A 17450-nucleotide genomic window follows, 5' to 3' on the forward strand; every position below is an offset into this window, starting at 1 on the left:
CCAATCGTCCAAATAATTCAGCACTCGCATGCCTCTCATTCTGAGGGGTGCGAGCGCCGCGTCCATGCACTTCGTAAATGTACGGGGTGCTAGGGACAAACCGAACGGCAGGACTGTGTACTGATATGCCTGGCCCTCGAAGGCGAATCTCAAAAATCGCCTGTGACGTGACGCTATCTGTATTTGAAAATACGCGTCTTTCAGATCTATTGACACAAACCAATCTCCTTGGCGAATCTGCACAAGGATTTGCCTGGTCGTGAGCATCCTGAACTGTCGCTTCACAAGCACTTTGTTCAGTTGCCTTAGATCTAGTATGGGTCTGAGACCCCCGTCTTTTTTCGGTACCAGGAAGTATCTGCTGTATAGCCCTCCTTCGCTCTGATCTTGAGAGAGGGGTTCTATGGCCCCTTTTCTCAATAGTTTCGTCACTTCGGCTCGAAGTAGATGTGCTACTTCTGTTTTTACCGTGGTCTCGACGCGCGCCACATAGCGGCGAGGGCGTCGGCGAAACTGCAGCGAATAGCCTCTTTTTATAATGTTCAGCACCCACTTCGAAACCCCGGGCAGCTTTGCCCATGCGTCTGCATGGATAGCTAGGGGTCGAATACGAAGCGCGCTCCGCTCGCTCAGCGATGGAGAAGCTTCTGTGTGCTGTAACACAAGCGTGTCGCTCGTGACATTTGAGGCATGGGGCGCGCTGATGACAGCGGGCAGATTGCCCGCGCTCGACTCCTCTACGGTGGTTAACCGCGAGGGGGAGGGCTGGGCGGTTCCCGTAGGAACTGTCATGTCTATGTGTGGATGTGGGCGCGGGACAGCGGGCACATTTATCACACCGAAAACATCGTTCGCTTGCGTGAAGCGAGTGCACGTTGGTTTCGTTTTTACAGAAACCGTGAGACATGCGTAACGTGGTGTTAGTGGGCACTGGGTAGTGGGCACATTCACCATGTTTGAAGCGCAACCGACCTGAGTCGGTTTTATGTGCGCGAGCCCTGTGTGACAGGCTGTGCTTATGTGTAGGGATGGGCACTGGGCAGTGGGCATTCTTACTACACACGAAACACCATCGGCCGTGGCCGGGACACCAGAAAATACGCTCTTTTGGGGATTTATCTGGGTAGCCGTGAAAACGGCATTTGTGTGCAGGCAAGCGGGTGACAGAACCGACTTGTTGGCTGCAGAAAACACTGGAACAGTCACATTTTCTGGAACTGGACGAGCGAATAGCTTTGGTGTGAGTCCGGCCGCAGCGGGACTGGAACACCGTCGTTTTCCTAGCTGTGCTAGGACGACTTCGGGGCCTCGGGCTTCACCGTAACCTTAGGTCGCGGGCCGCGTCCTGCGGGGCGGCGACCGGATGAGCGGGAGCGCGGTCTCGCGCTTCTGGCCTGGCGGCGCTGTGAAGTGGAGGCAGTGGACGGTGGCTGTGGCTGTGAGCTCTGAGCAGACGGTTTCGCACGGCCTGCTGCAGAGCTGGAGCGCTTCGGGAGGAAGTGCTTCATAGCCTGAGACGCTTTCTGTACCTCTGCGAATCTCTCCGCGAAATCTTTGACGGAGGATCCGAAGAGGCCTGCGGCGGAAAGCGGGGCGTCGAGGAACGCGGTGCGCTCAGACTCGGCCATTTCCGAGAGCGTCAGCCATAGATGTCTCTCAGACACGGTGAGAGAAGCCATAGTCCGTCCAATGGCTTGCGCTGCGGACTTAGTAGCACGAAGGGCGAGGTCCGTGGCACTCCTTAAGTCCGGCACGCAGATCGCGTCAGGTCCTTCCTCATCCAGCTTACGGAGGAGATCGGCCTGGAAGATCTGGAGCGTTGCCATGGTATGCAACGCTGACGCAGCTTGCCCGGCGGCGGAGAAAGCGCGGTGGAGCAAGCTCGACGTCGTGCGGCAAGCTTTAGAGGGTAGGGCCGGCTTAGCGCGCCGTCCAGCGGAGGGCGGGCATAAGTGGGCCGCTATCGCCTCTTCAACCGGCGGCAGCGAGAGGTATCCTTTGTTCTTGGCATCGTCAACGGCGGAGAATGCCAAAGAAACAGCAGGACGCACTCTAGCAGAATAGGGGGCGCTCCAGGACTTGGCGACTTCTTCGTGTAACTCAGGAAGAAAGGGCGCCGGTCTGGACACAGGTGAAGCGCGCTCCCCAGGCAGGAAAAATCCATCCAGCCGGTTGTGAGCGGGCTGCTCAGGCGAAGACCACTCGAGGCCGAGGCTCGCCGCGGCCTGTGCGAGTACTCGCATGAGTTCCGTCTCGATGGAAGCTCTCTTGCCTGACGAAGTGCGGGCAGGGGGCGCGGGGTCCTCAGAGCCCGCCCAATCCTCACTGCCTGACGCCAGGATAGAGCAGGAATCATCCTCCCCCAGCAGGGCTTCCTCATCCGCGATATCAACGGAGGCGGCGGCAGACGGCGGCCGCTGTCCGTCAGGAAGCGAAACAGAAGAAGCCGGGGAAGCAAGCGGGCGAACCGGCGAGCTTTGGCGGCTGAGGGAGGGTTCCGGGGCCCGCTGGGCACGGCGCTTTTTACGGCGCGACGCCGCGGCGGGCGGGGGAGCAGTCTCGGTGAAGACGGCTAGGCGAGTCCTCAGAGTCGCCATTGCCATCAGCTCGCAGTGAGGGCATCCGCCGTCAGCGAGCGCGAGAGCTGCATGTTCCTCACCCAGGCAGGAAACGCAGATCACGTGGCGGTCCCCGTCGCTGAGTGTGGCTCTGCACGAGCCGCAGGAAGGCATCTTTAAAAAGACGCTAGCTCTTTTAGAAATGTGTGTCGCAGCGGCGACACACACACACAGAAATACAGTGTAATAAAGAGAAGGATATAAGCGCCGGAAAGCGCAGCAGGAAGGCAGGAAGGCGGCGCGGCCAGCGACTTCAGTGACTCGTCCCGCTGAAGGTGCTCTCTCTCGACGGCGCGGCTCCTAATCCAGCTCCAGCGATGCGTGTGCTTCGCTTGAAGGATGAAAAATCAGATAATAGCTGCCTGCGAGCGATATTTATAGGCCTAGACCACGCCCATTTCGGCGGGACGTGACGCAGCGGGCGCGAAGTGCCCTGATTGGGTCTGACGTCACGCCAGGCCTCGCTCGATAGGCTGCTGCAGTTGCCACAGAGCAGCCAATAGGCGCGCGAGCTGTCTCGCCTATGTCTGCATTGCTGCTGCAACGCGTTTTGCATTATTACAAAATTAAGGATAATTTTTGGCTTCAATATCTCGCGGAAAAAGGATTTTCCCCGAGCGTAAGATATCTTACGCAGTACGAGAGACCTCTCGTAAGAGAACTTACAGACTCTTTACAGACTTGAACAGCAGTGTAAAATACAAAATTGACCTCGCCAATCCAGTTATACACAAAGCATGCAAGGAAACTAGAAATCCACTGCCATTCAGTTAATGCAACAAAATTATTCATTTAGTCTGACTCATTAGATTAATAGCAATGAAACGGAGTTGTGACAACATATTTAAAATCAAATTTAAAACTCTGCTGCATTAGCTCGTAATCAATCAGCAAAAATAATTTTTTTAAGTGTTGAGTGAAAGTATCCATAGCTGGAATTAGTAAACAGATTTTGAAAAGCGGTGCAATTCAGCCAAGCAGATCAGATTTATATCCCAGTGTAAATTAAATGTGCATATCCAATCAGATAGCAATTCGACCGATTTGTGTAAACAGACCCTAAAGACCATAAACTTTTAAAATGTCATAGACATCACGTAAACATAATCCAGTACTAATGTAACAGTAAAACAGCTCATTCCCTCCAAGACTAGAGCAAATATCTGACAAATCTCCAGTAATTAACTATCAACATTTGCAATTCATTCAATTCTGTACTGGGAGGTGCATGGGTAAAAATGACATGAAATGTGTTTAAACTTTAAAGGGTTAGTTCACCCAAAAATGAAAATTCTGTCATTAATTACTCAACCTCATGTTGTTCCAACCAGTGGTGTAGTGGTAAAAAAAGAGGTGGGTAAACTATCAATTCTGGTGGACCACAACTTGATCACCCGGTAAGGTGGGCCACTGCCTACCGGTGTATATGTGTATCCTGATGACATCGCTATAGGCTATCATTTGATGGTACTACCAAGGGTATCACTGGTTGTTCCCTCATCATAGGTCACAAAATCACTATTCAATTCATACATTAATCGAAGTTCTTGTTAAAGAGACTCAAGAAGGAATAATATGGTTGAAATCTATAAAGTTGACTAAATGACAAAACAGAGAGAACAAAAATATTTAAGAGAGATAGAGAGGGAGGCTTATACCCAGGGCTTCCAATGCAATGCACTTGAACATAATGATAGGGATTTGGGGTTATTTTCATAGTCGATTAATCTGTTGAATATTTCCTCGATTAATTGATTAGTTGTTTGGTCTATCAGAAAAATGTGGATCAGTGTTTCCCTGTAGAGGGAAAAGTCTTTAACCTGGTGCAGGCTTGATTCCCTTGAATGTCTTGTACAGTTGGGTTTTGACATGCTCATTACATTAAACCAGCTGCCTGTAATGAATTGTTTAAAAAAAACAAAAACAAAAAAAACTTTTTTGCCTAGTTTTAATGATTTTCTGTTGCGGCTGCGATCAAGTTTAATTCTCGCGCAGCTTGTATAGTAACGAGCGTCTGTTTTCTGCTCCGTGTGTGCCGTTCTCTTTGTTCCGTGTGTGTGTGTGTGTGTGTGTGTGTGTGTCGGCGCGCTGCGCTCTCTGCTCAACGTCCTGCTCTGTCATTAACGGCCCAAATGCTCGAATCATGTACCGATCGGCGATCACGCACTAGAAAAGCAAAGTCCGTTCAAATAACGTGAAATTTAGAGGTGGATAAACGCAATTTGAGGTGGATAAACGCACTTTGGAGGTGGGCAAACGCTATTTCCGAATTTTGGGAGGTGCGTAAACGGCGTTTACGTGCGTTTAGCCTCCACTACATCCCTGGTTCCAACCCTGTAAGACTTTCGTTCATCTTCGTAACACAAATTAAGATAGTTTTGATGAAATCTGAGAGCTTTCTCACTCCTTCATAGGCTGCAAGGTAATTGATATTTGCCATCCCAGAAAAGTTAGTAAAGACATCGTTAAAATAGTCCAAGTGACTACAGTCGCTCAACCTTAAGTTTATCAAGCGATGAGAATACTTTTTGTGCGCAAAAACAAACAAAAATAACGACTTTATTCAACCATCTCTTCTCTTCCATGTCATTCTCCTACGCTGTTGACGTAGTGTAACAGCGCAGCGCTTCTGGGTTGTACGTCAGAACGTAGGCTCACTATTGGCAGACGCTGGTCATGTGTGTGATGCGTGTGATGCTAGCCAATAGTGAGCCTACGTTCTGAAGTACAACCCAGAAGCGCTGCACTGTTACTCTACGTGAACTCACATCAGAGGCCCACACAGAAGAAAATCAATAGTTGAATAAAGTCGTTATTTTTGTTGTTTTTTGCGCACAAAAAGTATTCCTGTCGCTTGATAAACTTATGGTTGAGACACTGTAGTCACTTGGACTATTTTAACGATGTCTTTACTAACTTTTCTGAGATGGCAGAGTAATTAATGACCGAATTTTCATTTTTGGGTGAACTAACCCTTTAAGCCTCAGGCCCCTCCGACATGTTATTGGAGAAAGATGAATGTAAACAATGTACAGATTACAGTGCACACACTCTCTCTCTCAGTAAGAGGACGCATTACTTCTCTTCAGCGTTCCCGGCATTATCATCTCCTCGATGGCATTATATCTCATTGCACTTGGTCAGGGACTCAGAGTCAGGGTTGATGGGAACGAGTGATTAAAGGTACAGCTGTTACGGCCAGAGCGCACTGAACACCCACTCTCCACCCGAACCTGATGACACAAAGCGGCAGGCAGAGGAATACAGAGATGAGTCAGATGCTGGATATGCCCGGTCGAGGATCAGGATCAAGACATGATTGTCTAGCCTGAGGCCTCAACAACATGCATTCCTTTAGACAGTGTGTTCACTTACAGACTCCTGGATGTACCGATCTGTGCAGTTGGTTAAGCTTCGAGAGTTTGAACTTAGTCTTGTACAGTCAGATTTCTGGCTTTCAGTAAATACATAAAAAATGTCCACATTGCAGCTTATCCTTAAAATGAAATTGGTGATATACCCATTTGATATTGTATTTGAAAACAATTTAATTTATTAGCAGACAAACTTAGACAATGTGATCTAACTTTTAATTTAAATAAACCTATAACAAACATCACCCATTATAATAAATGCCTCCATCCATCCATCCATAACATTTGAAGTGGATCAAAACCTTTCATCAAAGCTATACATGAATTTTGAACAATACCCGTTCTTGTCTTTGATTAACTTTTTTGATCCACTTCAAATGTTAACTACTGTATATATACTGTATATATATATGCATGAACTCCAGTGACTGGGATATGGGTCAATTTGAAGAACTTTCACTACAAGATTGAAACAGTTGCAAGCTCTCCACCGCCAAAATATCAATTCATTAATCCATTGGCAGCCAGAAACCTGCTGAGCTGAATACTAATGTAGGCCACAGGAGGAGGGACACAAAGGCACAGATCTCCCAGAGCATGAGGATCACAGTAGCTGGAAAGCACTGCTGGAGCCAACAACGATTTATACTGAGCTGCATTCACAGTGCAGGTGTGTGTTTGATTGCAGAATCTGAAGGTGGAATCTCCTTAGAGCATCTCTTATTCAAAACCTGCTCTTTAATCGGGTCCCTGCACCTGCGCCCAGCGTGGCTTCTTCTGCAAGTCATCAAGCACAAACTCGGGAAAGTACCACAACTTATAGGACTAATTATAAATAAATCGTTACTGGCAAACTTACAGCTGGGGACCGTTGAGATAATGTGCATCTAAACTCTAACAAAAGTTTTTTTTTACTTGCTATTTGACACTACTATCAATATCATCAATGAAATTAGTGCCATAAATGTTCATTAATAATGAATGTTCATGAAAAAAGTCAATTGATTAACATTTCGTCAACAGTAATGAAGATGAGACAAAATTTGCATGGTGGCGATATTTTTTAATTTATTAAATCCTTTTAATATATTTTATTTGTTCTTCAATTAAATGTTTTCATTTGAAAATGGATAAAATGAAAATGTGACTATAAAAAATGTACTATTTATTATTATTATTTTAGAAGAGAATAGGTCCACAACAGTTTTTACATGTTGATTAATGTTTAATCAAAATATACAGTGTTCAAACGATTGATTTAATTTTGCACATTTCTTGTTAATTAAAATGTAAACATTTCAAAATATATATATTGTCAACTAAAATTCTAGGCCACACTGGTAAATTTTTTAATCAAAATCAAAAAGGTGCTTATTATCTCCTTGTCTAATTATGTCTTGCTCTTTGCTGAGCTGAACACTCACAGAATTCGAAATGCTGTTCGGTTTGTGCTTGAGACCTCCTTAAGTGATCACTGTAATTCTGAGGTCAATACAGCGCTCTGTGCAAACACAGGGGTGTTGACAGAGTTGCAACAATTAAGGATTTTCTCATGGATGCTCTTGTAGGCTACAGGGATATGGTAGGGTTGGGGAAGCTACTTTAAATCTTACCAAGCTACATGCTAATCATAATTTACAGTAGTTCAACTACAGTCAAGCTACACTTGGGCGAAATATTTTTATATATTTGGTTCCGGTACTTTCAGGTTCATTTACATCAGGGTTCCTCAAATCCAGTCCGAGAGGGTTTAGTTCCAACCCTAATCAAATACCCCTAAACAAGCTCATCAAGGTCTTCAGAGTTACTGGAAAATCGCAGGTAGGAGAGTTTGATCACTAAACTCTGCAGGACAGTGGCTCTCCAGCGCAGGATTTGAGGAACCCTCATTTATGAACAGCTTGAACATACCAACTCACTGAAATGAATCAGACTTTTTAATGTTACATGCTGTACTCAAAGAGAGAGGCCCCACCTTGTCATCTGCCATTTTTTTCAGACAAGGATCTGTGCAAAATCTTATGGACAATATGCAAAAACTCAATTCAGTTTGTGCTCTTCACGGTTTTTATCCTGTTACAATGTACATTACAAAACCTTTGCAATGTCAGAATTCATTCCTGTCCATGAAGGAATAATTTATCAACATATTTTGATATATTCACACTGTTCAATTAAATTGAGGTGTTCAATCACCTCAATTCCACTGTCATTTTAATAACCAGGTCAAACTGTGATGAACACTATGCGGTGCTGGTTAAAGCTACAATACCATTCAAAAGATTCATTTTTTAAAAGAAATTAATACTTTTATTCAGCAAGGACGCATTAAATAGATCAAAAGTGACAGTAAAGAAACTTATAATGTTGCAAAATATTTCTGTTTCAAATGATTTCTGTTCTTTTTAACTTTTTATTCACCAAAGAATGCTTTGAAGAAACTACTTGCCTGCAAATATGGTGATCCTAAATGGACACTATAATTGGTCATGATAAAGCGGCAAACGATGAAAGTGATCTCTTCCATGTAAATCTGAGTACATGTCTCAACTAGCCACAACCTCAGCAAACTACTGGTCGCTTTCTATGGTTCCAAGGCTATCGAGAGAATAGAAAAGAGGCAAGTCAAGTCACTTATATAGCGCTTTTAACAATATAGATAGTTTCAAAGCAGCTTTATAGTGATAATAGGAAATTAAAGTAACAGAGATTGTTTTGGCTTTATAGCATCTCTAGAATAAAGTTATTGTCCAGCTAAAGTTAGTTTTGATTGAATCACATCCGTCGTAATGATCATTAGTTATTAACTTAGGGAACGCTAACACAACACCGTTTTAACGGAAAACCCTCAAGTACTCTCGGCGCAAACTTTAAAAACACGAACCTGTGAGAACGCTGATGGCGTGCACATGCGTATCACGTGTTCACATCGCATTCTTGTTCATACAGACAGTATTCAAGCCGCTTCTGTAAGCTGTTCTATGAACAAGACCCTTTTATAAAGTCACACGTGTCAGTAAATACAGCTGTCGATCCCTGTCAAACACTGACTGAGTGAATGTAGCCTGTCGAAACTAAACTCACTATCTTTCGGTCAATCTCTCACAACATTTGTCATAGTCCGAGACAATATTCCCATTCCAGTTCCAGTGGAACGTGATAAGATGTCTGAACGGAATGGGATAAGGTGTCTGATAACCCCGTCAAAGTAAAGAGACTGTGTTGTTATTAACTAGTATTACAAAACAATGGATTTTTGGCTATCGTAGATCTCTGAACCTTTGAGCAGTGGGGTGTTTGAAAGCTTTGTTTTTTTTGACATGTGGAAAAGTGTGCACAGTAGGAGGACGTGGGGTGTGCGGTTAATACTTGACAGCAAACTGAAACGTCATTTAAAAAGGGAAAATGAGAGTTAACAAGCACAGCACGACTGCACAATGTGCTAAAACGCACTGTACATTTCTGATCGTACTTAAATGCTGATAAAATAAGGGAATCACTTTCTTTTACTCTCTTCCCCTCACACACAAACCTTGAACTTTCATCGTAACAGTGTGATAATGAGCATTACTAGTAATCCATCACTATCACAAACAGCTGTTTCTAGAAACAAATACATTATCTGATTAAATTAGTGATGGGATTGTGAAGAACACTCCTTCCGAGTGATACAATGTTTGCAGTTCAATTGGCAAGATTATTAAAGCCATCTTTCGAGTTTGGACTATCTTTAAAGGGGAAAAAACAACAACTCTCTTACATTCATGTCATAGAAAAGTCGATAATTTGTAATGAATGTCTCGGTTTGCTTCAGCGATAACAACAGAACAACAGAGAAGGCCGACTGGAGCGGTATCTCAGCTGCAGTCCCTGTGTCTCAGTGTTTTCTGCTATTGATCTTATACTATTGCGCTTTATTCAGCTCGCTAACTTCTGAGTTGTGAGAAATTAGCCAATTTTTGGTGAACAGGCACCACAAAACCGGTCGATTAATAACTGTAATCATAAAACACCAGGGGTTTACAGAAGATAGTGAAAATGTAATATATCAGTGCACTGCAGTTCTTTAAAAGAAGTAAAAGAATGAAATAGTGACAGACCCATCAGAAGTTAAATCACATGAGGTAGCAAATAAAAAAAAAACATCCACATATATTTAGTCTGAACACAATAAATAGCTTTATTTTTTTGTACAGAATCTCCTAACTAAATATAGTACAGTATGTATTCCAAAAACATTATTTAACTTTAAGTAACATGTAAACCTTGTTTTATTTTACACATCTATCTATCTATCTATCTATCTATCTATCTATCTATCTATCTATCTATCTATCTATCTATCTATCTATCTATCTATCTATCTATCTATCTATCTATCTATCTATCCATCTATCCATCCATCCATCCATCCATCCATCCATCCATCCCTTTAATTTCTCTTGTACTAAAATCTCCAAACAAAGTACAGTACAGTACAGTATATATTCCAAAACAGTATTTAACTTTAAATAAGTTGTTTAAGTAACTTCATACGAATATGAAGTATATAAAGCTAAGGACCTAATAAGCTCTGTAAAAAAAGAAATGAACTCATCCCACCTCACATATATCAGGTTTGTGTGCAATCAGAGCTGGATTGATGTAACAATTCAGTAAAATTCCTCATCCATTCCAATTCTACATCCTGTCTGCCGTTTCGATTTCTAACTCAATTCTTAAATTCTGAATATTGCACAACCCTAACAAAGTATTTCACTGGTATTTGTTGTTGATTGTGGAGCTCTCACAATATGAAGTTGCATCACAGGCAGATCTTAAAAGTACATAAACTGATCTATATGGTTCTTGACATGTAACATCTGTGAGTGTGCGTGTTTGCTTCGTTGTTATCTTACAGAGTTTTCCTGTGCAGCCAAGAGCAGCTCCTCATAATAAAGAAGTTGATCTACTTCAAAGCAATCACTGGGCTTCTCCGCCAGCTGGACCAGCGCCTGTCTGATGCTCTCCTCGCTCTCCTGCTTCTGTCTGGCCTGCTTCAGGTAATCATAGACCTTCAGGAACACCTCCTCTCCAAGCCTCAGACACACCGACCTAAAACACCAAATTAAAATTACAATTAGAATGAATATTAAAATAATCCAGGTCACATTTATGAAGTCTCAAAAGTCAAATGCAAATACATTCTTTCAAAACAGCTTTCTGGATTTCTTGTTCTACATATATTCTACAGCATTTAGTCTCTCAAGTCTGTGGGATAACAGTGGATGCATCCAAGCGGGTCCTTTTGTAAAAACACCCCCTGACAGGTGTTTGGTTTGTGAGCAGGCACCATGAATCACCTCCTTGTCTCAATGTCAGCGTGATCTCTATCGGCACCTCTGGACCCCTCAGCTGGAGCAGAACTGCCCCTCACACACACACACACACACACACACACACACACACACACACACACACACACACACACACACACACACACACACACACACACACACACACACACACACACACACACACACACACACACACACACACACACACACACACACACACACACACACACACACACACACACACACACACACACACTTTAATTTAAAAAATTTTAAATACGAGGACTCAGGAAATGTCCTCATAAATCACGTTCACGTTGTAATACTGAAGAATACAAATTTACTGTTTAATGTAATTTTTTTTTTTTTTCTTTATTCATTTACATAATAATTTCATAATGTATTTTATGAGACAGAGTATATTCGTACATGTGTGCTAATGAGAGATATGGGATGAGCTATATTTTGCTTAGAGGTATGTGTGCAATGTAACACGTTCACTGAGCAGAGATGGTCCACTAATGATGATGATTCTTCAGTTGGTATGTTCTTTACAAGGAAAGGATGCAACTGATGCAAATGTACCACTAATGTATACACCAAAGGATAGTTTCTTAATATGGAAAGTGGATTGTACCATGTGTAAGCATGAGGTATACGTTCCATTTTTAAACATAAGCAACATGTTTTTCTACCTTACAAGGAAGTTGTAAGTCCCAGAGTGGTGTATATAAGCTCAATCTTACTGTACCACCTCAGAGAAACATAAAGGCATGACAGTGTAAGGCTATGTTCACACTTAGCGTCTTTTTTCAAACTGCCAGCGTCTGTTCTACATTATAACCCTATGGAGTAAACCGTTTTTTCAAAAAAGTCCTGAGCGCTTTTTTAGACGCCACCGCCGGCGTCTTTTTCTGCAGCTCAGAGCGTCTTTTTAAGTTGAAAAAAGTTCAACTTTTCTGAAAAGAACGCCCTACGTCAAGCGCCTTTTTGACAGCTGACCAATGACAAGCGAGTAGCGAGACCTGTCGTTTCCATAACAACAAGAACAACTGTCTGTCGTGCACCCACAAACGTCTTTGTGAACCGACATTCTCCTCCCCGGTAACTTCAAAAGCCAACGCAAGAGCCAACTTTCTCTTTCTCGACATTTTTTGCATCACACAGCACTAGGCTACTGTTGCAGCTCTTGTTATAGCAGCCCGGTCTCACCCCAAAACGTCATATACTGACGCGTCTTGACCATGCGTCAACATACGACGAAAAGGGTACCCCTTTAACGTCAATATGAGACGCAGACAGAAGGGCACCAGCAGCGCCTCCTAGCGGTACCCTAACGCATACCTAAACCTACCCATAACCCGAATCGTCACATATGGACGTTATGGGGGTACCCTTTTCGTCGTATGTTGACGCATGGTCAAGACGCGTCAGTATATGCGCCAGCCACAAAAGACGCGCTCGGCTGCTATTTGTAACCGAACGCTGCCAGCGTTTTTTTTTTGCTAAAAAAATGCCGTTGTCAACTTTTTCTTGTCAAAAAAGACGCTAAGTGTGAACATAGCCTAGGCTGCTGCCAGTATGTCTGGTTGACCCCTCGATGGAACAAAAGGCCCCCCCTGGACATTAACACTTGAACTATCTCCTGCATATGTAACAGGGATTTTGAGGCGCTGCACACAGTGCAGTTCGCACTTCACACACACATCTCCCCTTCATCCCCCCTCCTCCTCACCTGAAATACACTGAAAACCTATGCAATGTAAAGTATGTACAAGAAGTATCTAGGCATGTTTGATATTATTTAAAGTGTCTCAGTGCGTCTGGTAAAATGGTCTCATTCTCCCAACCATAATGAAAAGCTAAAAGAAGTTATAAAGTATGAGAAAGTGAGGTGCCCCTTAAAGGTGTTTTTCCCTCCCCCAGATCCTCCATTCAGACTGTACCTCCGTATGTAAAACAAGAACCTATTCAAATACAAATTCTGATCTCCCAGTGTGAATCCCTGAATAGGGAACCAAAATCTAATTATAATGACAGACCACCATTTGGTAAGAATATTGAATTATCTGGGTATATAAGGAAAAGGTGTAGAAAAGTTCGAGGAGTCTGTAGGTTGACTGCCCACACAACCTACAAATCCTTCGATTCCCGAATTGTTGTTATGTTATGATTAACTGATGTTTCTATTCTTGCGAATGGGATTTTGAATTATTGCTTCATTACCTGGTCAATAAATTGTAAACGTTTGATTTTATTCTGAACGACTCTGAGACTTGTTTTTCCCAAATAAGATTAACGGATTCGTATATTGCCATAAGGCTGCGTCAGAGATTAGCGACGGCCAGAGCCATAGAGAGAAAGAGTTGCGACACTCTTTGATGTCGCCGCTATGGCTGTCACGTGGTTCATGTAAGCCCCAATAGTTCCAAAACATACGCTGGCTGTCATGTTCTTCTATGGGACAGACAGCAGCGATTGCATTATTGAACGGTAAATATAAAATAAAACACACACCCAAGTACTTTTTCAGCTGTTATTGCATTATTGCATTTTGTTAATGTCAGTTTTGCTTTTGGAGATAAGTTTTAAGCTATATTTTTGGAGGGAAAAGCTTAGTGTTCATGTTCGCATGGGTAGTAGCACTGGCTTTAGCGGCTCTAACTTAACTTTTCCATATCATTCATCTGATGATGGACGTCTCATGATATTTATTTTAGCACAACTGGGCTGTATTAGGCTATTGATTCCCGTGATTTTGCTTATAAATTTTGATTCAGCCATTAGCCTACCTTCGTGATCACGCAAAGAGGTCTGCCGTGGCGGTCCGTTCAGAATTCGCTTAGAAGCTATAGCTCACTTCTTCTGATGAAAGTGGCCACCCCCAGGACCACAACGTGAAACATGATCATGTTAAGACTAAGAATATTATTTTAAGATTAAGGCCATACACATTATCAAAACTATAACAGATTAAAAACGAATTTAAGCATGGCTGATACAAATGAAGGTTTTCAAATAAAATATTTTTTATTAAACAATGACAGACAACAAAAATGTGTGCTTGTGTGTGTGAACAAGAAAAACAAAAACCAGGGGCAGGTGATCCATGAAACAGACAGGACTGGTGATGGCCATAACAATGCTAAAGGTCCAGCATTGTTCTCACAAGCTGCTTCACTCAAGACAATAATAACATAATGAAACGTTAGTATATCCCAAAAAATTTAATTAAATAAAAGTTGCTATAAAGGTGGTAGCGATTCATTACCGAACTCTTAGCTGACGAAGTCGCGCTAGCTAACTAACGTTAGCTAGCAGGCAGTGCTTGAAAATTGGTTGAAACAACCAACATAAAATATAAATAATTACGCTGTGCATGTACACATGAAGACCAGTATAAACATTGCAAAGGGCCTCTGATACAATATAGACAGTTGACAATTCAAAAGAGGTCGATATTTCGGCAACTTAACTCTGGAACAACTCGACGCGCAGCAATGTAAGTGAATGGTGTCCAACGCCCAAATGACAGTGTTTGGAACTATTCCGATCTTCATATCCCGGAAGTAGGCGGTTAAAAGCGCCGCCATTATTTACAACGGAGGTCTATGGGAGTGTCGCAACTCTCTCTCTCTATGGCTCTGGCGACGGCTAAAAACTGATATCAGGGAGTGTGCGGGCGACTTGGATGAGAGGATGTGTTTGTCCGACTAGGATCAGCACGACGCTGTTTGGTTAACCTAGCTTGGACGCTTCCGATGACTTCTGTTCTAATTTAATGTTACTTTAGGTAAATGTTCGGGCTTGGCTAATCCAAGGCTATTAAAGAGCCAAAACTTACTAAAGTAAAAACGATTGAATTAAGTTCCTGAAGGGCTGGGGTGAGAGGATAGAGAAATGGGGAAGAGAGAAATCTGGAATGAAGACCACCTCTCATGTAGCCTTATTCGTATATGCCTGTTTCTATATGTATAAATATAATAAATAAGAAATCTCTTGGCAAAATATCTGGTGTAGCCTCCGTGATTCAACAATAATTTCTACAAATACCCATGTCATTATACAAATTTCTGTCCTCATAAATCACATAAACACACACACACACACACACACACACACACACACACACACACACACACACACACACACACACACACACACACACACACAGGTGAAATATGTCAACTGCTGGCAGACCAAAAATAGAATGTCTTTCCTTTTCCTTTAAGCAGAGTTAAAAAATAAGTAATGCTTTCTGAATATGTCCATTTAGCATGAGAGTGAGATGTGTGAATGATTTATGAGTTGATGTAAGTGTTGAGCAGTTTTGGTAAGGATGGAAATGTCCATTTCTTTCTCAAAAAAATATAGTCTAGACTAGATTGAAGAGACAAGAGGGTAGTAATGGTCTCAGAGAATGAGCTCAACAGTGAAGGTCAGATAACAGAAGAAAATGTAATTAATTCCATCTTGGTAATATCAGGAATTGTAATTTTTATGAGGGATAGAGCCACATAAATCAGATTTCCTCTGGTCAAAGGAACTAAATTAATTTGGACTTTCCAAGACAGGACGCTTCATTCTTCAGGATAATGTAACATTTGTGACTCAAAGTGTGAAAAGCTTGGAGTAAATGATTGATTGCTGGCTGTAGGAGCTTAGAGGTTTATCATCTGAGAGGGTTCAACGTTACAAGGTTTGGGTTAGTTTCACTCAGTCACCAAAAGCCAAAGTAATGTCATCAGTTAGAGGATGTAAAAAAGAATAAGGAATGAAAGAGACAGCTGGAAGAGATGAACGATATCCCCCCTAAACACCCAATTAAAAGAAATACAAGGGGTCCAGAAGATGTAGTGTCTTTCTTTTTGTGGCAGTCCATCTGTAGCACATTTCTAAAGGTACATTTACATGACAATGACGTACTAAAAACGGAAACGTTTCCCTTTGCATTTTTCGCATACAGACGACAACATTGTCAAAACGATGGCCGTTACTGTCAGGCCAGTAGTTGGCGATGTCACTTTGTAAAGAAACGCTATGCGCCTATATAAACACGTAATACGCATGCATCACCTTTTCATAAATTCGAGTTTTTGTAGTTTATACAGAGACAATAACGATATTGTTTTCAAAAACGTACACTATGAACCCCATTTTCAAAAGTTTGCATTTTCAGGCCCCTAAAACATCGTTGTCGTGTAAATTGAAAAGTTAGTTGAAAATAGTGTTATGTAAATGGCCCCTAAGTTGAAAGAAAGATATAAACTACAGGAGCAGCATAATGTGACCATCATTTTAAATGAATTATTACATTGTATCATGTTTCATTCTAGCCCCTTTGTAAAGTAAAGTACAGTACAAACCATCTCAATCTATACAGTCTTGATAAAACTCACAAAAGCAGTCTTCTGACAGTATAAAGAACTGTGACATTGATCAGGCTTTCAACCACCAAAAAGATCTCTATGATTCAGCTGAGCACTTACAAAGAAATATATAAATAGTGGAGTTGTTTTTGGAGATGAGCAACCAAGGGCATAACATGACAGATAAAATTAAGAAAGAATAAAATATTTAAGATACACTGATCAGTTTGACCAAACTATCATAATGGATGATAGTTTGTGGCCTTGAAATTTTGATATGTAGTAGCAAACAAATCTTACTTGAACTATCTATTTATGGCATACTGAAAATTAATTTCAATTATAGGCTATATAATAAATTCAGTGGGGTTCAACAGTCTTAAACCAAATTGGAAACATGGGATTTACCATTCAAGGAATATGGGAACATAAAACATTTGCAGATGTTCAGGTCTGACAGGCTCATAATACATTATGAAAACAAGTCAACTCAAACTGCATAATGCTCTCGGCTCACGGAAAAGACACCGTGTAGATTGAAACACATTTTGAGAGCATATTTCTTTTTACCAAAGTTTTGTTTTTGCCTTAACTTTGATGCCAAGGGCATTACCAAACAGGAAGTACAGGCTTCCCGCATGAGTGATATTATAAATACAACAAGACTTTAAAACACACAGAAGCAAAACAGGACAAAGAAGGGCATCATTAAAGAAATGAACTACTTTGAATGTAAGGCAGCATTTATGAATT

The 17450-nt window shown here is 42.0% G+C and overlaps 1 protein-coding gene across 1 annotated transcript in view; it reads right to left on the reverse strand.

Moving 5' to 3' along the window:
• Positions 1 to 9836: 9836 nt before the first annotated feature.
• Positions 9837 to 17450, reverse strand: part of nek11 (NIMA-related kinase 11) — a 76206-nt gene continuing 68592 nt past the window's right edge. Inside the window, exon 16 of the mRNA XM_082149337.1 lies at positions 9837 to 11086. Within this exon, the coding sequence (XP_082005463.1) occupies positions 10882 to 11086 (205 nt within the window). The 3' untranslated portion in view covers positions 9837 to 10881. The remainder of the gene's footprint in view (positions 11087 to 17450) is intronic.

This window comes from Leuciscus leuciscus (genome assembly GCF_965113295.1).
Source record: "Leuciscus leuciscus genome assembly, chromosome: 20".
NCBI lineage: Eukaryota > Metazoa > Chordata > Actinopteri > Cypriniformes > Leuciscidae > Leuciscus > Leuciscus leuciscus.